This window comes from Coptis chinensis, chromosome 6, assembly GCF_015680905.1.
Source record: "Coptis chinensis isolate HL-2020 chromosome 6, ASM1568090v1, whole genome shotgun sequence".
NCBI classification, from domain to species: Eukaryota; Viridiplantae; Streptophyta; class Magnoliopsida; order Ranunculales; family Ranunculaceae; genus Coptis; species Coptis chinensis.
The window spans coordinates 2505289-2525631 of NC_141461.1; the positions used below are offsets into that span (position 1 = coordinate 2505289).

The window sequence follows — 20343 nt, forward strand, 5'->3', positions numbered from 1 at the left end:
TTTTACTTGTAGAGGGGTAAATATGTACTTACACAAGCACAAAGTAGACGGGTCAAGTCAATAACTACTGACTTGGTCTTGCTGTGAAATTGGAGACGAAACACTTATAATGAAAGAAGTGGGGACAGAATACTAATTGGCAAAATTATTGGACGGAACACTAAAAAAAACTGTCTGGCTCTACGCCAGAGTTAGCTAGACGTTGACTAAGGCAGACGGCATGCCGAAAACTTACACTGTACGTGTACTGGCTGGTGTCTCCGTGGATGCTAAAGCAATTGCGAACCACATCAAAAGCATCATCAGTCGTGAAAAGAAAAAAGATCATCTGTTGTATTACTATATTCGCATCTGTAATTATGTACTGCTCAATTTTGAATTATTCCGAATTATGTACGGCAGAGACGGGTTGGGCTCAAGTTAATTGGGCTAAAAGCCTTTTTAACCCAAGACCAAGCCCAAGCCCAAGCCCAAGCCCAAGACCAAGCCCAAGACCAAATCAGTTTCTATTCCAACTTCCAAGTGGATAAAGTTGGGCTTTCTTCTTCAGTCTCAGTGAGAGTTTACAGAGGGAGGAAAAAAACTTGATTTTCCAGTTTTAAAGAAGATGATTTCAAACCCATTAAAACCAACAAATTTTTCAAAACCCAAAACTCATTCAAGAACTTGTTCCACACTAACACATTCACCTTCTTCTTTGTTTCTACCTCAAATCTTTAAAACTCCAGTTTTAAAGTTCAACAACAAATATTTATCAACTTGTTCATGTACAAGTACAGAAATTGCTGTTATTAATGAAGAAGAAGAAGAAGAAGAAGAAGATAGAGAGGCAGCTCAGTTATTTCAAAGACTAAAGGATGCAGAGAGAGAAAGGATAAGTAAAGTGGAGAAATTTGAGAACAAGGCAAATATGCAATTAGAAAGACAACTTATGATGGCTTCATGTTGGAGTAGGGCATTGTTAACTATGCAAGGGAAGTTGAAAGGAACAGAATGGGATCCTGAAAACTCACATAGGATTGATTATAGTGAGTTTTGGAGGCTGCTTAATTCGAATAATGTTCAGTATATGGAGTATTCTAATTTTGGGCAGACTGTTTCTGGTATGTACTCTTATTAGCTTCACATTGTTAAATAAATAAGTTAAAATGTGCTCTATTTGTCATTCCGTTGTAGAATGTTCTTGTGGTGATATGATTTAAGGCCATATATAGTTTGGTGACTCATAATAGATGAAGTGTCAGCTAAAGATTAATTATTTTTGATTTTTTATTCTATGCAGTAATTTTACCCTACTACAAAGACGAAAAGATGGATGATTCAGTAGGAAATCCTAAGGGAGAAATTATTTTCCGACGCCACGTGGTTGATAGAATGCCAATTGATTGCTGGAATGATGTTTGGAAGAAATTACATCAGCAGTTGGTAAATGTTGATGTTATTAATGTGGACCCTGTACCTGCACAAGTCTACTCCACAGTCGCAACTGCTGTTATATGGTCTATGCGACTTGCCCTTGCAATTGGTTTATATTTGTGGATTGACAGTATCATGAGACCAATCTATGCAAAGTTAATACCGTGTGACTTGCCCCCTCCCAAGAAGAAAGAAGCAGAGCCCCTCAGACGCTATGCACTTGGATCTTTAGGCACACTTGGATCTTTAGGAAAGAGTCGGTAAGTGCAAGCAATTTCCAGAACTGATCACCTCATTCATCATGTTTTCCGTTTTATTTTCTTGCAGCCACTTTATTTTGTTTCTACCTGTCTGTTTGTCAGTTTATTGAAATATTTGCTGATAGTAAAATTGTAAGATGCTGGACATACCAAACCTAGAGCAGTTGTTTTGGAAAATCACCAGGCTATTACTTTCATTGTAGACATGCACTTATTTGTTCTTTGTCTAGACATTATTTGGAGCCTAATTATTTCTTGGACTGAGCGCTAATTTCTGCATCCGGCTTTATCTGGATTTCAAGTCTTTGTTTTTATTATGTTCACTAGGGCGAAATTTATATCAGCAGAAGAAACTACTGGTGTCACATTTGATGATTTTGCTGGTCAGGAGTATATAAAGAGGGAATTGCAAGAAATTGTTAGAATTCTAAAGAATGAAGAAGAATTTCAAGACAAAGGCATCTATTGCCCAAAAGGTGTGCTTCTTCATGGGCCTCCTGGTACTGGGAAAACATTGCTAGCCAAAGCTATAGCTGGTGAAGCAGGGGTTCCTTTCTTTGCTGCAACGGGCACTGATTTTGTGGAGGTAAGAACTTGTTTCCCATTATATTGCAGAGAAAACGTTGCAACATTCGGTCTATGGAACAAGTTTTGGTTTTATTTGTTTGTTTTCCTTGATAGGAAAGTGGTACATATTTTTATGGTTCGGAATGAATCTGAAAAATCTCTTACGTACATGATCGTTATTGGCAACTAGCATTTAGCCTCTTAGACATTCTTTATATATCATTAGTTTGGGGGAATTCTTATCTAAAAAGAATACATAATTGTACATATTATTCCGCTAATCATTACTCTTCATTTCATTTCCATGAAAGTTTAACCTTAAGGGCTTTGTTTTCTCAAAAGACTTATAATGCTCATTTCACTCGTTTGTAGTTGATGTGAACTTCTCTCAGATATTAAGAAGAGTGTTTTTTTTCCCAGATGTTTGTTGGTGTTGCCGCAGCTCGTGTCAAGGATCTATTCAGTAGTGCGAGATCCTTTGCACCATCCATTATTTTTATTGACGAGATAGATGCAATTGGTAGCAAACGTGGTGGACCTGATCTTGGAGGGGTAATACGTTCTATTGTTTATTTAACACGCACACACCACACCCATGAACCACATGAACAAACTTGAAACTTGTTTCCTTGACACATGTACTATCACCTTCTGGAGGATGTTTTCAGGTGCCTTTTCAAGGTAATTGGTACAAAAAAAGTGCGGCGTACATATGTGAACTGCTTTAGGGATTTCATCGTCAGACAAAAAGATGGATATTTGTAACAGCCCTCCCCATAAAATGTGTCGGTACTCACTTAGCCACCCAAAGCTCATCATGAGTTTGGGACTATGCTCAAAAGGCATCAACACATGTATGTGGTAGATTATTCCGGTTTATACAGGATCTAGGACAACATCTTATATGTTTATCTTATGTAGGAGTGTAGGACTAAACACTCATGGAGTATCGGAGTTCCACCACCTCAGGAACGAGCCGTCTTTCACTTAGATACAAAATTAGTAACAACCCACACCATATGATGTATCAATACTGTCCCCACCTAACCGCTCGAGGGCCAATGTCCATCATAGGTGTGTGGTTTTCCTCAGATGGCTGACATATGTATCTGGTAAATATATCCAGGTTCTAGAACAGCATCCCATCCAATGCGGTACTAAATCCCCATGGGAATCACAAAATTGTGTCAAGTTTCCTGGCCAAAGTCAAAACCAATGTTGTTTCTAAACCCTATGCATATATAGTACAGTTTTGTTACTAGTACACCAGTTTGTGAGTTTGCATTCTCAGTTTTGATAGTTCACAAGACCTTACTAGGTCAAACCCATCACAGTAGTAGTTTCTGAATTTATGTTGATAATATGAATTTTTCGTATAAAGATCACAAGCTTAATGTTATAGTCAATCATACCATTTTACTTTCTGTAACTTCTCATCCATTTCCTGTGGCCTTCTGGTAGACTTTGTTATTTTTTGTTTGATAACAGGGTGGAGCAGAAAGAGAACAAGGCCTACTTCAGATACTTACTGAGCTGGATGGCTTCAAGGTTTCAACATCACAGGTATGTATTAGAATCTTCTTAAATTTTAACTGGGGAGATTTATTGGAGCTATTAGTAAACATGTGGTGTCAGATCTTAGTTATAGGTGCAACAAATCGACTCGATATACTTGATCCTGCTCTCTTGAGGAAAGGCCGTTTTGACAAGATAATTAGAGTTGGTTTGCCTTCTAAAGATGGTCGACTGGCCATACTACAGGTACTTCTGCAGATTCTGGCAATCTTTTGTCATCATTTAAGTTTTGTGTATCTCTGTTCTAGTTTTGTTGATGGGGCGTCGTTGACCATATAATGGGTGTTTTGCTTCTGTATTGTCCTTTTTCTGGTGATGTGAGTCTGCACTGCAACTTCTTTTCTGATGTCTAATTGTTAGTTCATCACATTTAACAGGTGCATGCTAAGAACAAGTTTTTTCGGTCAGACAAGGAAAGGGATATTCTGCTTCAGGAAATTGCAGAGCTCACCATAGATTTCACCGGAGCAGAACTGCAAAATATACTGTAATACTGCTAAATCCATAGTCTTTAACTGCATGGCAGAAGTCCAGCACCAAGGAGAAATTTGGCAGTTAAAATTTATTTATCACACATTTGACTGGATGGCAGAAATGAAGCTGGAATCTTGACTGCCAGAAAGGATTTGGACTACATTGGACGGGATGAACTAATAGAAGCCTTGAAGAGGGTAGGTGACTTTTAAGTTATTCAGCCGATAAATATAGCATACTTCAACTGTATCCCTGTTTAATTAATGTGCTCATTGCCTTTCTGTTTGCCAAATAAATTCTGCTTTTGCAGCAAAAAGGCACATTTGAAACAGGTCAAGAAGATAGTGCTGAAATTCCGGAGGAACTAATGTTGAGGTTGGCTTACCGCGAAGCAGCTGTGGCCATTCTTGCTTGTTATTATCCAAATCCTCATCGCCCTTTCACAGAGGTCAGTAAAACACTCTATTTGAGTATCGATAATTTGCATCTCCAGAGAGAAGGTTGTGTTCTACTGCTGTGGTTCCTAGTCCCTACTTCAATAATCCTTTTTCATGGTTGTTGAAATTTTTATTTCAACTCTTCCTTTGTTCAAATTGCAGACAGATATACGTTCTATTCGTAGCCAAGCGAACATGAGTTATGCTGAAGTTTCTGGAACAGTATTTTTGAAGAAGTCAGACTATGTGAACTCTATAATACGAGCATGTGCACGTGAGTATGAATTTTTCAATCCTATTTTCTTATGTTCTATCTGATCTTGTCAAGTTATTATTGCCGCTACTTATCCTGGTTTCTTGATTTTTATGCAAATCAGCAATTGGTGCTTGTTTTTAATTAATATGGTTATTTAATGTTATTTTAAGGGTACTCTTATTTTAAGCTTGTTCATTTCTGTAGATAAGTTGATCATGTTTTATAATTTTTATATTTTCATTTGTCTATAATTTAATTCAAACTGTAAATAACAAGGATGTGAATTTCAATTCTCTAAGCTGCAATGTAAAAACAAGTATGTGAATTTCATAACAGGCATAAAAGTAAAGAGGGAAAAAACATGTGCTGTCTATTACTGGTTTGGTTCCTATCAACTTCTATTTTTGGTCTGCCTGCAAATGGAACTATTTCTTATCAGTAAAAGTTTTATTACTTGGGGTTTTATTTTGCAATAAATACGGGAAGTCTGGAATAACATTCCAAACATGCACAGTAGTTTTCGACCTGGTGAAACATACAGGAAAACACACTCTGGTTAGGGTTAAACTGGCAACTGTGCTTACTTTTTTCTGTTTGTGTATGTTTACTGAGCTTAATTCTTGCAGCTAGGGTGATTGAAGAGGAGATATTTGGGATTGACAACATGTGTTGGATTGCTGCAAAGGCTACATCTGAAGCTTCACGGCATGCTGAATTTTTGATTCTGCGAACAGGGATGACTGCTTTTGGGAAGGCATACTATAGGAATCAAATTGATCTTGTACCAAATGTAGGTTTATGCAGTCCTACTTTAGTAATTACGTGTCATTTTTTTATTTATTTTTATTTTTTATTGATAGTCAAAAAGAAACAAAGAAAAAGAAATGGACAGTCCTTTTTCTGTCATTGCTTATTTTGAAGTCCAATTTTCAGCTTGCAGCAAAACTGGAAGCACTTCGAGAGGAATACATGCGCTTTGCTGTGGAGAAATGCTTATCTGTGCTGAGGGAATACCATTCAGCTGTGGAGACAATTACAGGTCATATAAATTGTTTACCTGCACAATGTTTTCTATTTACTATGAAACTTTTCATAGGCTTAAAGTTTGTTGCCAGAATCTATACTTTTGACCCAAGTTACATTGACACGGATACGTGCGTCCATATCCGACACAGATACGAAGTGTCTGACACAGCAAAATTTTAAAATTTGAGGTGTATCACTTACAATATGTGTCCGTGGTGCGTCCGACATGGACACGGGGTTACGTATCCAACACATTATTTTTAAAATATGGCGTGTCCATGTTACATAGGTTTTAACCTAAAGGATGATGTATGAGTTGTAATAAGTAAATAACATATGGCTTAACAAAAGCTTCTGGTTCAGTTTTTATTTATAAGTTGGTGCTGATTGACTACGCTTTTTTATTGGTTATAGATGTTTTACTTGAGAAAAAGGAGATTAAAGCTGAGGAAATATGGGAAATATATAAAAAAGCTCCACGAGTACCTCAGGTGCCTAGCCTCTTACATTTTTCTTTTCAATTTAGAAGCAACTAATGTTCCTGTAAAAAATAAGTTCGTGTTTCTGGTGCTTTTGTCCTTGTATTTCTGACATTTTCTATGTTGCGGCTTTACAAGTGTATTTTTTTACAATCTAAATGCATTTTATCTAAATGCATTTTAAATTAAAAAAATCTGTCCGCTCATATTAGTTATTGCTATTTATGTGCCTGAGAAGCCCAGATTCAGTTGTTTACGAAGTCTGGTTTTCTTGTCTAATTAGTTAAAACTCTAAACCTTTATTCCTTTCTCTACTCTTCCAGTAAGTTGATGAAAACATCAGCATAAGTCTAATTTAGTTATTAAGTTGTTTAGTTTACAGAATCACATTTTCTTCTTCCCTCCAAGTCTGCAATTGTCCAACTTCAACCTAACACACCCAGCCCAAAAAAAGGATCGGAAAGTGGGAGAGAAGACTCGGCAGAAAACCTTCTAATTTATCACCTAAAATGCGCCTTGAAAAGAAAGAAGAAGGGTGGCGGTTGGAGGAGGGGTTTGAGTACAGCATCTTCTGTTCTTTTATTATTTTGCCCCTTTGTCCACAAGGAGTTTAGTATTTCCATGTGTTACTATTTTTTGCTTGGTAAGTTTAAAATTCTATTAAACAAAAAAAATGAAAGAAGAACAAAAGAACTAAAAGATTAGAAGGAGCAACCTCCTGCACCCTACTAAGATTCAAGCTAAATAATCACTAACTACTACCAGTCGCAATCTTGGTGTAGTGACAGTCACACAAAGCTAAAGAACCTCTCAAAAGGTGCCATGTCTGTGTAGCCAAGTGGGGTTTCCATCACTAATGATATCTTCATTGATTGATATCTTCATTGATTGGAAGAGCAGGTCCTCTTTTGGATAGCAGTATAGCACATCTGCAGTAATATTGCCCTCCTCCAAATAGAAGTGCTCTTCCTGTCATGAATGTTATTCATACAGTTTTGCCATCTTGCTTGGAACTGCCAAGGCCGTGTGTTACTGAACATATTGTACATGAATAATTTTTAGATGTTGCTTCCTTGTATAGTCATCATCTAGACTTGTTTTTTCCTCCTCGGTTCGGTTTTTTGGTTCTAGGTTTATATGCAGGTACGTTTTGTATTTCCAATTGGCAATACCGAACAATTGTATATGCATGTCATAAAAGTTGTTTGCTCGAATTTTTCATAAATCTGGTGCTTATTGTTGCAGCCTCCTGTCCGCCCAGTAGATGAGTATGGTGCACTGATCTATGCTGGAAGATGGGGTATCCATGGAATCTCACTTCCTGGTAGGATTACGTTTGCCCCTGGAAATGTAGGATTTTCAACATTTGGCGCTCCACGTCCTTTGGAGGTAAGAGGAAAAAGCATGTTATCAATAGATGGCACACTTCTCATGCACACTTCTCCTATTATGATGACTCTTGTGTTTTCCCCACATTACAGACTCAAATTATTAGTGATGACACTTGGAAGCTAATAGATGGCATTTGGGATAAGAAGATCCAGGAAATTAAAGCTGAAGTTTCTATGGAGATTGAAGAAGATAAAAAGAAACCACAGCTTTTGATGGCTGATCATTTCTTTTGAAAATTCCTTGCATATGTTTTTCAGGTAGGTGCATCATCAAATGTGAAACACGGCTCGAACTCTCTTCACCTCTCTCCTTTTGTTCTGCTATACTCTATAGATCTTCAACTCTGTGTTGGTCCCCAGCTATAGTTACATGATCTTCGTATATTGCATTTTTTTTTTATTGTTTAGAAGCATGTCCTACTTGTGCTGCAGGTTCTCGTCTCATCCTTTGTCTATTTACTAATGGAAGTGAAGCCTGGGAAAACTCCGAAGATCAAGACCTGTTGCTTTCACAAGAATGACCATTATCAGCTGCTGTGACGTTTTATCCAATACGAATCTGTTTGTATATGCATAGGATCGTCGTATACACATTGGTATGACTTTGGAGTATGCCAGCTACTGTAGAGATAGAGTAACTTATTGAGGCTTGTATCTTCCAATATCATTACAGAGCAGACATAAGTTGGGAGAGACAAAATAACTGAAGTACATGGTTGGACGTCTCAGATTGGGATATAATTGAGTTATGTGTATATTGCAGTCTTGTGCGAGTTTGTATCTATATTGGGCTTTTGGGAGTCCATAGAGTGATACCTAATATACCGATTGTATTTTGTCAACGGCATGAGTTTGGCGAACCTTGGTATGTTGTAGCTGCCATCTTACTAGCATTCTTGAAATAGTATGCTATATTTTGTGAAATGGCAATCTAGAGAAAAAAAAAATCTTCCTTTACTAATTTATTCTGTCTAGATTCTTGTAGTCTGAATCATTGCAAAAATAACCAGTTGAAAATCAAAACATTAATTTTTTTTATAGTAGGATTCCTTGTACATAACTTCTTATATTATACACTGCTAAAAATTATTGAATACTTCCTCTCTAGTTCCATCTTATCTATAAAAAAATGACAAGTAGAAGTTGAAGACAAGCAAGCCCTTGAAAATAATCAAAATGTTTAGCTGCTGCAGAATTACAAGCCTTCTGTTTTTACTCGTCTGTTCTGTCATTGCAGTCACTCTAGTTGATGTTAACGCTTCTTCTTTTAACATAACAACAGGTTCATCTATTTCTACTTGGCCAAATCATACTAGTTATTGGCTCTCCCCATCATCTGATTTTGCTTTTGGCTTCTACCCATTGTCTAGTGATGATGGTCAGCAATACACAATTGGTATATGGCTAAACAGAAACCACACAAGGTCCCTTGTATGGGCTGTTAATTGCACTGACCATTCCGTTTATGGTACAAACTCATCCATATATTTTAACCAACAAGGGTTGTTCATGGTGCAAGTGCAGCAAGGGGAGGAAGCGAAGCTACTATTCAACGTCGAAAAACTGGCTTCATATGCTTTGATGCAAGATAATGGTAACCTTGTGTTATACAGTTTTGATTCTAATGTGATATGGCAAAGTTTTGATTATCCTACTAATACAATTTTAGCTGGTCAGAGACTGAAACCTGGACAAAGTCTCATGTCATCTAGTTGCAAGAAAGATTATTACCAATTGATTTTGCAACAAGATGGTGACCTTGTCACCTACAAAGTAAATGGGAGCAGGTACACACGGTTTCGGAGTAGTAAAACAGCTGGGGAATCTATGAATATCAGTAATCTAGTGTTAAATCTGAATTCTGATGGTCATTTATATCTCGGTGATCATGATAAATCATTCATAACCAAGAATTTTACCCAGGGAGAAAAACATTTGGACAATGGGAGAGTCTACAGGGCAACGTTAGACACTGATGGGATTCTCCGTTTGTACAAAGAGAGTGAAAAATCATTTGTGGTATCGCATAACACGATACCTGATACTTGTCCCCCGTCTGCTACTTGTGCCACGATGCCTGATGCTGTTGTGAAACCTGATAGCAATAAATGGACAAGATACCTTTGGCCTGCTGCTGCCATTATACTGTTATGCATACTGCTGGCATGGGCTGCTTATAAGTGCAAAAAATATGGTAATGAAAGCGAACCAGCTGAAGACAGCCAACCAGTTCCGCAAGACAAGTGAGGACAGGTCAAAACAGTTAATTAGAGTATCTTAGTTTGCTAAACATTGTAACTAGGGGGTGGCCGGTATTGGCACTCCTTTGGTAAAAAGTAAAACAAGAATGGTTATTCTTTATATATCCTTTTACACCCCACATGCCATCTGGTTACCGCGAAATCTCAGGCATCGGATTGCCGTGAGAACCCATATCTTACGGAAGGGAGTTGTCGCGGAACATTTTTTTTGTGTTTTTTGTTTTTTTTCATTTCAAATTTTGCGTATTGAACACACATGACATATGAATACATTATTTTCTTTTTTAAAGCTTCTTTATACACTCCATAAACAACACCAAAATCATGACAAAAAATATATATAATCGAAACATATTTTTGCCATCTCGCGGCAAATATATTCCATATGTTATAAGAACAAATTGTGATCAAATTAATGAAGAAGAGTTTTGATAATTAATACAAACAAAAACTCCATTTTAGTGAACACAACCATTTCGTAGCAACTAACTTTTTTTACGGTGGCTATTAAAAAAATCAAAAGAGACGCGAATTTCACTGTGTAAATAGACAATTTTACCCCTACATCACATATATTATTACAAATCTACCTTTCTCTTGAAAATAAGTAGTTAGATTTTTCAGTAGTTGCCCTGGTGCAGAAACAAGTCTACTGCTAAAAACACGAAATTTATTCTCTTATTACAATTTGTTTCGTATTTGGAAAATATGAAATATCGTAGTATCTCACGAAATATAACAATGTGCGATATATATTTTGGTTCTTGCCATGAAAAAGTGAAGCAAGTAAATGGAGTCACCTTCAAATCTGATAAAACACTACCTTTCACAAAGATGTTTTAAACAAGCCTTCAATATTTACACTCAAACTCGTCGTAAAGGAAACACCCTACATGCAGTAATCCCCATTTTACTCAAAGCTTGTGCTTCACTTTCCTTACTCAACACTGGAAAGTCTTTGCATGCTGAGTCAACAAAATGTGGGGTTGCCTCAAATGTGATGATAGGGACATCTTTGGTAAGTTTTTATTCTAAATGTAGTGTGATTTTTGATTCTAGAAAACTATTTGATGAAATGCCTGAGACAAATGTAGTGACGTGGAATGCAATGATAGATGGGTATTTGAAAAATGGTGATATGGGTACTGCTTGGGTTTTGTTTGGAAAGATGAAAATGAGGAGTTCAGTTACTTGGAGTGAAATGATTGATGGGTTAGCGAGGAGTGGAGACATTGTTGCGGCGAGGCTTTTGTTTGATCAGGTTCCTAGTGAGATGAAGAATGTGGTTGTTTGGACTGTTATGGTTGATGGGTATGTGAGTAATGGAATGATGGAAGAAGCTAGGGAAGTTTTTGAAGTCATGCCTGTAAGGAACTTCTTTGTTTGGTCATCAATGATTGCTGGGTATTGTAAAAAAGGTGATGTTAAGGAAGCTAGAGTTATCTTTGATCGGATTAATAAACGGAACTTGGTAAATTGGAATGCGTTGATTGCTGGGTATGCGCAAAATGGGTTTTGCAAGGAAGCTCTTGAAGCATTCGGGAGAATGCAGGCTGACGGATTTGAGCCAGATGGAGTTACAATCGCAAGCATGTTATCAGCTTGTGCACAGCTGGGTTCATTGGATGCTGGTAGAGAAGTCCATGATCTTATCCGTCGCAAACGGATTAAGCCTAATCAGTTTGTCCTTAATGGGTTAGTGGATATGTATGCAAAATGTGGCGACATAAGGACTGCAAGAGGAATTTTTGAAGGAATGACTCGAAGGAATGATGTGTGCTGGAACTCAATGATATCTGGCCTAGCGGTTCATGGTCAAAGTGACGAGGCTTTAGCGCTTTTTCACCAAATGGAGGTGTCAGCAGAGAAGCCTAACGAGGTTACATTTCTAGCTGTTCTTTCAGCGTGTGTACATGGGGGATTTGTACAAGAAGGGTTGGAGATTTTTTCTAAGATGAAGGATAATTATGGTTTGGTTGCAGGGATTGAGCATTACGGATGCGTGGTTGACCTTTTGGGACGAGCAGGGAGAGTAAGTGAGGCTTACAATCTGATCAAGACAATGCCAATGAAGCCAAATGATGTCGTCTGGGGGGCTTTGCTTGGAGCTTGCAGGATTTACTCAGAAACAGAAATGGCAAAGCGAGTGGAGCTGGAGGTTGGTATGGTCAATTCTCAGAATGGTGCAAGCGATGATGCATACTATGTGGTGTTGTCAAATATATATGCTGCTTCAGATCGATGGGAGAAGGCAGAGAAGATGAGGATGGTGATGGCAGAGAATGGGATTCAAAAGGAAGCTGGTTGTAGTTCAATTGCTCTTGCGAATGAATTTATAGCACCCCATGTTAGTCTCCGTGGGCCCTAGACTACATCCATACTGTATTGGATTTTGCTATGTACTATGGGACATGAGACGACTCTGGTTCCTTTCAATCATCTACAAAGTGCCATATATTAGTCAGGCTCCCAGGTAGTCCATGGAAATGTCGTTAAGTTCTTAAAGTCTCTCTCGAGTCTGTCTTTTAATGTTGATGTTGTGCTGGTCTTTTATCAGTCTGACACTCATAGGAAATCTGACTGACTGAGTGACATACACACATGTGCCAAGCATTTGGCGACTATAAGATTAAAAGGTATGGATCTATCTTTGTAGATAGCAGAAGTACACAACATAACAATTATTTACTTATTGTAATTTGTCAGTGGAAACCCTTTGATGTTAATGTGTTATTATTGAATATGAATAACTGATGAGGGGAAAAACAAAATTGGAATAAGAGCCTTTGTACTAACTGATGGTGAAAATTTATGATTTTAGATAAACATGAACATTGCCACACAATATTTCACATGGCATTGCAATCAGGTGACAGAAACAGGTTTAACATGAGTTTTATTCAGGCATTGGTATTGTGTGAATAACTAACTATATGTAAGCAGTTACGCTCATGTAACTGAAATGTTAGTGGTTTACATTCATGACTTTAACTACTTGTATTTCATATACATTTATGGTGAACAGGGATCAAGCGAAATAGGCACTCCAAAATTTAATTAATAGCATTACAAACTCGCCTGATTTCACCTTGAGGACCTGTCTTGACACCAATTTTCCCCATTTTGACCATCGAATCAGCAAAATCCTTTGCAAAAGATGGTCCAAGAAGAAAGTTCAAAATGCCCAGGTAAGAGTCAATTACACTCTTAGTTTCCGGATCAGTGTAGAGCTGAGAATCTGATTCTAACACCGCGAAGCCATTCTTAATGTTGCGCAGGATCATGTCATCAAATGTGCGCTCACTACCATGATCCATTCCTAAGCGAACATCAACGTCTCCATTCTGTGGGCAGTTAGCCTTTAGTTCCGGAAGGAAAGCAGTGTTTATGGTTGGATCAGTACCGAAATTAGGAAAGTTGTACAAGCGATGTGTCATGAAGAAACATGCAGTTGTTCCGATGGTATGTGCAGCTGTAAATTTTCAATAGAAGTGAAGTTAATCATATGTATAATTAGCTCACAAACCGAAGATGAATAATTTATCACTTCATGTTGTAGAAGATTTTTATTATAAAAATAAAAATCTTCTACTTGACCCTATTAGAATGTTCACCAATCTCATTCTCTTTTTTTATGGTGGTTGCCCGTCACCAATCTCATTCTTCTATACCTAATTGGCATACATGTGTTCTAACATCATTCAGATAAAAGCATAAGACCTCGATATGGTGTGTTGTCTTCTGTAGGTAATTTGAGCAACCAATTTGACTATGGCTCAACCTTGCAGAAGAGGTTACAATCCCACCCATCGGCGAGCCATACCGAAAACGGTTTTACTTTTTGGTAAAAGTTTTTGCTAATCATTAAATCAAAGAAACTTGAGAAAAAGAAAATAGATATTTTTTTACCATTGAGAAGCACAAGGTCTTTTGCTGAAAGACCCTTCTGCAAGAACTTTGCTTTAAGCTGTTGAACAGATTCACTAACATCTGGCATATCGTCAGCAAAAGAAACGTTAGAAAGCCGACCGTCTCTCCGGCCGGTTGGAACTTGATAAACAGGCCCGTTACTCTGTATCAAATAATATGAGAATCAATTTCCTTTATAATAATTATATAGGACACTCAAAAGAAATCATTACAACTAAAAGAGTCGTACCAATGCTACTGAATCTCTAGCTGCCATGGCCACAATATCTGCACAGGAAACTACACCTGGACAAATAGCTTCCAATTGAGCTTTTGCTTTCTCTATCTCTGCATATCCCTGAACTCCTTGGTGACCAAATGCATGCTTTTCTGCGTTGGGATCATCAATAAGAATAGATCCATCACACCCCTGTATAACACCATTGCCAAAAGAAATTAACACTCAATTTTTGGTGAAAGAATGGTAAAGATGGGGAGATTGTGACCTGAACAAAGCAGTCGTGGAAGTGAAGCCTAAGTAAGATTGCAGCCATCCTTTGCTCAGCAGCAACGGCATCTCGAACAACAGAAGCAACAATGGTTTCAGCATTTGGGCATGTTCTTGAGTAGAAACCAACACTAAGGTCGCCTAGTGAAGAACCAAGAAAAAAAACTAGTGCAATTAGAGTGAAGAAAAGACCCATTGTGGCACAAAATGTTTTTCTTCTGTGAAGATAATGCAAAGAGAATGAAGATGAGCAGAGGTGTTAGTGCAAGATGGAGATGGGATTAGATGAAATGATCTGTGAGGAGTTACGTTCTCAATGTTCAAATGCTTTTATAAGTTCTAAGAGTTGAGACGAAATGTGTCGACTAAAGTGCATGTGTTTTGTTTTGTTCCGCTATTTTTTTTTACTTTCCTATGTCCTTATTCACTAATGTCCTTATTCACTAATTTTCAGTATTCCTTTTCTCCTTTCGTTAATTGTGAGAAGTTTCTTGTGCTCCAGAAGTTCTGTATTGCGAACCAACTTAACACTCGCAGAGCAGAATGAGTATATTGTTAAATATTTAGCACTCAATATCACCACATTTCTTTCATCATCAGGGTTTTACACTCTTTAAAATGTTCATTCGTGAAGAAAATAAAGAAACACTCAAACTCCGGATGTAGAATATCTCTAAGCAAATGAGATAGCTAGTGACATAGCGCAAGCCAGATGTATAATAGTGATAGAAATGCCCAAAACAAGTAAGGCCAGCTGTGAACTGCTCTCCGGCCTATTCTGTTGTCTACACATTCATTTCTGGTAAGTTCCTTGTTAAAGTCTAACCAGATCACCTTCTGGTTTGTCAACAACAATGATAAAAGTAGGTTTCAGCCAAATTGCTTCTTTTGGATGTGTAGGAGAATTCATGAATCATCAAAATTACATATGTCCAAAGGGCATAAAAGCCAACCTTTTTATAGATGGACAAAGGTCTGACGTGTATGGAATTTAAAGTGGATTAGGTTTGATCCACTTCCCAGGTTATCCAATAACTTGATCAAAATTTATTGTACCAGACCTTATGCTGAGACTGGATCCATACTCAACTGAAAGATGGTTCAAAAATTGAGATAAACTTACTGGCTATTGAAAATCAAATGATGACATTTCAATGGATTCAATCCAACCGATTTCTATCTTGCTATATTGGTAAGCTTGTTTAAAATGAAATCAGTAACTCTTAGATGTGAGCCCCAGACCTTTGGTATTATCACTCAAAAGTAAATCTGTTTTAAATGATATCAGTAACTCTTTGATGCTGGCAAGTTCGAGTCCCAGACCTTTGGTATCATCACCCAAAGATTTTACCGACTTTACTAATCGGCAACTGCACAGGATATTTCAACTGGCCCATAGACCGAACTCCAAAGAAAGGGCACACCCACGCCAGTCTCGCTGAGCCAGTATCCGCCAATAACCAGGGTGACCCCATGGAGACTTGAAACCTTGAAAGTGTGATGCACTCTAGTGACATTTGCTCTTCTTGTCTTTTTATAGTCGGTCTTTTTTTGGAATAGCTAGGCTGTCTCTCCTTGGAAATGACAGAACACGAACAACACATTACCTAATTCCTGTCTCAAACTAGAAATACCTTTCTTGACTGCATAATAATTTTCACTACATTTCGGATATGAATTGAAGTTGTCTGCATTTCATCAGTGGTCCACAAAAGTACAGTTCAATGATTTAGATTTCAACATCCTATGCAGACTGCAGTGATCGACAACCTCTTTATTACAAGTTTACAACATGTTCTATACATGCAGATTCTATTGCCGCTTGCTCTTTACTAGTTGGAATCCTTGTCCATTAAAGCAGCTTTGCTGCCCTCGCCACCAGACTATGGGTCGGTTGTAGCACCCGTAGTTTATGTCCCCAGTTCCACCTCGTGTTGTGCGATACCTCTGTGGCGTGGTCGGAAAAAGGGGTATGGTGAAAAGGTGCCTAGCCTGGTGTTAAAATATCGACGACTAATCTTTACACAGTTAAAATATCACGATAGCTTCTTTTAATACAGAGACAGCAAAATGAATAATCTGTAGCTAGAAATAATTATACAATGTAAAAATGCTTAGAACACCAACAATTGGTCGAACCTGCAGTTCCCCAGACAAATAGTGAGTGATTCTCTTATATAATTATATGTGAAGTAACATTCCCCTACAATTGTAATTGCCACTTTTTAATCTTGATTGTCATATTACTTAACTAGGCTAAGGACGTTTCAGTTAGTGTCCAAAAAAAAAAAAAAAACTGAACGGCAGTCATATATGTTCATCATAACAAACCGTTTGTTGATATCGCACGCGAGTAGTAATCATGCGTCCTCTACATAGATAAAATCTACAATTAAAATTAACATGTATTCTATTATATATTGTTATTCTTGTTCTGAGCTTTTAAAAACATTATAGAAAACTCTGAGTATGTGACAAATAAGAATGTATCAGAGTTTATGCTTTTTAATTATTTTTCAACATTAACGACAGCTTGAATTGTATGTGTGTAACTGTGTATTCGATAATCAAATTGATCAGTAAACGAAACAAAAGTGAAAAAGAACATTCATGCATGTGAAAATGAGAATGTGGGTGTTGTTCATTTTGATTGTCTTCACCTGCACAAGCAACTGATGAACAGGCCTGCATGACCATCGAATTAAAACTCTGACTGGTTTTCCGAATTCAACTTATTTGATTTACTTCAACCGGGTTCTTGTTCACTACTTCATCACAGTACACTGTTGGCAAATAGTGCAGGTAAACAAAATTGAATTCACTGGAATCTTAATCATACCAATCGAAGAACCTTAGAATCTTTGCTATATCGGCAGAAGATACCATTCTTGAATCCTTTTCAAGCATAAGTACTATGGCATCGTCAGCTATATAATACTTAATTAACGAAAAACCGGAACTGCCACCCTACCACAGCTTGTCGATCTGTTGATATAAGTTCTAACCATCAAACTAATCAAGCTTAAAAAACTCCTATCAGAAAGACAGAAACTGGCATTTTCTGAAGTTGCAATCTACTATATAAGGAACAATACCCACATTCATTTCTCACAACAGAAAGTGAGATAAAAGGAGAGTTGGAAGATATGGCTATAAATTCTAAGTTGTGTATGTTGCACCTCTTTGTTCTTCTTGCTACACTTACCTTACAAATTGAAGCCAAGCCTGGGGTTTGTAAGCCAAGTGGCAAAGTGAGAGGAAGAAAACCCCCACCGGGTGAATGCAACAAGGCACATGACTCAGAATGTTGTGAACAAGGTAAACTTTACACCGTCTTCCGATGTTCACCACCTATAACTGGTAGTACCAAAGCAGTTTTAACTATAAACGGCTTTGAAGCAGGCGCTGATGGTGGTGGTCCATCAGAATGTGATGGTAAGTACCATTCAGATGATACACCAGTTATAGCACTATCAACTGGTTGGTACAATAAAGGCTCAAGGTGCCACAAAATGATAAATATCCATGGAAATGGAAGGACTACTAAGGCTATGGTTGTTGATGAATGTGACTCTACACAAGGGTGTGACGCTGAACATGACTACCAACCTCCCTGTCCTCATAATATTGTTGATGCTTCAAAAGCAGTGTGGAAAGCCTTGGGTGTGCCAGAGGATGACTGGGGTAATCTGGATATTGCTTGGTCTGAAACTTAACCGATATCAGTCGATATCAAATCCATTTTCTAATAAGGCAGATATCCATTTTCTAATAAGGCAGATATCGAAGCACGAAATGCCACATGCAGTGGGAAAAAGTGAAGTTGATCATCAAAAATTTATGTATGAATAAGGTCAATGTAATATGTAGTTTTAAGTTGCAAGTGTCAAGCACTAAGTGTTGGGGATTATACCAATACCAATCGGTTCCCCCACTACACAGATAACTTGTATGAACACACTTCAACTCCAGATAAATCTCAAATATCACAAACTACCTATACTAACATGCCCAACTCGCTAAACAACTATTAACAAATGATAATAATAATAAGCAAGTAAAAGCAAAACCACAACACAAAGATTTACCGTGGTTCGCCAATGATGCCTACTTCCACAAGAGCGGTTCTTAATAAAGTGGGAAGGAAGATTACAATCTCTCCTTTCGGTCTCTCTCACCTTACTAGATCACTTTATCTCTTTTGAGGGTTGTATCTCGTAAAGGTTCTCTCTCTTTGTTTTAGTCCGGATTCCAATCCTTCCGACTTGTTAGGTTAGATTTTCCAAAACCTTGATTTTTGGTTTTATCTCCAAAACCAAAATTTATGCATCAATCTTGTAGCAAAGCCCACGAAAATTAGACTGAAGGCCTGAAGCGCCCTCTTTGAGCGCTGGCCAATGTATCGAGATCGAGCGGGTCGCCCCTACATGGCGGTTAAGCCTATTCTATTGGAACTACGGCGCCGAAGTCGCGCTCATCTGGCGGGCGCCTCGACATTTCAACGCCGAATTCCGGCGTTTCTCTCCGCTCTGTTTTCTCTCCTCGTGTGAGGGATAACTCAACAATCTCCCCTCCCGAGCGGTGGGGGATACCTCCATGCAATTTCCAAATCAGCGAGGAGGAGTGTCGCCATTCCGCAATAGCACAACAAACATCAAACTTACCTTTCGGTAAGACTTTGGTCATCATATCCGACCCGTTCTTGTCGGTATGGATCTTCTCGATACACAAATGCTTGTCTTCGAAAGTACTTCTCTAATCCAATGATAACGCACGTGTATGTGCTTGGATCTAGAATGAAAACTTCGGATTCTTGCTCAAGTGGATGGCGCTCGACCGTCACATAGAACTACAAATTTGTTTTCGCTTTAGCCCTAGTTCGTCGAAGAACCTCTTCATCCATAGCAACTCTTTGCAACACTCGGTGGCTGCAATATACAAACTACGTAGTAGAGAGCAACACACTTTTGCAACTTAGATTGCCAAGAAGCGCCCCCGCAAAAGTAACCGGATAACCGGAGGTGGACTTCATCGAAGTCAACATCACCGCGCCATGTCCGTGATCGGTGTAGCCTTCAAGTAAGGGCTTACTTCCACCAAAGCACAAACATGATTTGGAAGTGCCTTTGAGATATCTCAATATCCACTTAACACCTTCCCAATGTTCTTTACCCCGATTTTGAAATCGCTTACAACCCCAACGGGCGAAAAGCAATATCCGGTCTAGTACACACCATGGCATACATCAAAGCCGCCCATCGCGGATGCATAAGGAATCTTTCCCATCCGACTCTGCTCATGCTCACCCTTAGGACACATCTCTTTGGTCATGCGGAACTGGCCACCAAGCGGACAACTGACTGGCTTCGCTTGATCCATGTTGAATCTCTTCAACACCTTCTCAATGTAGCTTTCTTGAGAAAGCCACAACTTTCCACTCTTTCTGTCACGAGTGATCCGCATCCCAAGTATCTGCTTTGCTTGACCCAAATCCTTCATCTCAAAGGACTTACTCAAGTCTTTCTTCAGCTTGGATATCTTGTTGATGTTTGGGCCAACTATCAACATATCATCCACATACAGCAATAGCACAATGAAATCTCCATCCCGGAAATCTCGAACAAACGCGACAATGATGGGAAGCGGACTTCTTGTATCCTTGCTTCGCCATAAAGGAGTCAAACTTTATGTACCCCAATCTCGGTGCTTGCTTCAACCCATACAAGCTCTTTATCGGCTTGCATACTAGGTGCTCCTTGCCTTTGACCTCAAACCCTCGGTTGG

At 38.3% G+C, this 20343-nt stretch overlaps 5 protein-coding genes across 8 annotated transcripts; 4 read left to right on the plus strand and 1 right to left on the minus strand.

Moving 5' to 3' along the window:
- Positions 1–543: 543 nt before the first annotated feature.
- EMB3144 (AAA-type ATPase family protein) lies at positions 544–8842 on the plus strand. The gene is made up of 16 exons (XM_086565526.1): positions 544–1103; positions 1283–1676; positions 2004–2262; positions 2664–2795; positions 3732–3806; positions 3879–4004; positions 4196–4305; positions 4411–4489; positions 4603–4740; positions 4892–5003; positions 5612–5775; positions 5919–6024; positions 6426–6502; positions 7736–7879; positions 7972–8139; positions 8314–8842. Exons 1-15 carry the CDS (start codon positions 608–610, stop codon positions 8113–8115), a joined length of 2556 nt encoding a protein of 851 aa, XP_086421652.1. The 5' UTR covers positions 544–607; the 3' UTR covers positions 8116–8139; positions 8314–8842.
- A 215-nt stretch (positions 8843–9057) lies between these two features.
- LOC147490689 (G-type lectin S-receptor-like serine/threonine-protein kinase LECRK1) lies at positions 9058–10256 on the plus strand. Its single transcript, XM_086565462.1, has one exon. It carries the CDS (start codon positions 9058–9060, stop codon positions 10126–10128), a length of 1071 nt encoding a protein of 356 aa, XP_086421588.1. The 3' UTR covers positions 10129–10256.
- A 676-nt stretch (positions 10257–10932) lies between these two features.
- LOC147490690 (Pentatricopeptide repeat (PPR-like) superfamily protein) lies at positions 10933–14277 on the plus strand. 4 transcript variants are annotated; one of them, XM_086566885.1, is made up of 4 exons: positions 10933–12778; positions 13168–13330; positions 13421–13604; positions 13890–14277. In XM_086566885.1, the coding sequence occupies exon 1, from the start codon at positions 10933–10935 to the stop codon at positions 12508–12510; it is 1578 nt and encodes a 525-aa protein (XP_086423011.1). In that variant the 3' UTR covers positions 12511–12778; positions 13168–13330; positions 13421–13604; positions 13890–14277. The 4 variants fall into 4 exon arrangements, with proteins under 4 accessions (XP_086423011.1, XP_086423012.1, XP_086423013.1 ...); XM_086566886.1 differs by lacking the exon at positions 13890–14277 and having other exon boundaries at positions 10933–12615; positions 12700–12778; positions 13421–13741; XM_086566887.1 differs by lacking the exon at positions 13890–14277 and having other exon boundaries at positions 10933–12021; positions 12125–13330; positions 13421–13741.
- Positions 12525–14755, minus strand: LOC147490691 (peroxidase superfamily protein). The gene is made up of 4 exons (XM_086566888.1): positions 14558–14755; positions 14302–14481; positions 14052–14214; positions 12525–13614 (listed from the first exon to the last, which is right to left on the minus strand). The coding sequence occupies exons 1-4, from the start codon at positions 14753–14755 to the stop codon at positions 13196–13198; spliced, it is 960 nt and encodes a 319-aa protein (XP_086423014.1). The 3' UTR covers positions 12525–13195.
- A 2905-nt stretch (positions 14756–17660) lies between these two features.
- Positions 17661–18466, plus strand: LOC147490692 (kiwellin-1-like). Its single transcript, XM_086566210.1, has one exon. It carries the CDS (start codon positions 17706–17708, stop codon positions 18273–18275), a length of 570 nt encoding a protein of 189 aa, XP_086422336.1. The 5' UTR covers positions 17661–17705; the 3' UTR covers positions 18276–18466.
- Positions 18467–20343: the final 1877 nt, after the last annotated feature.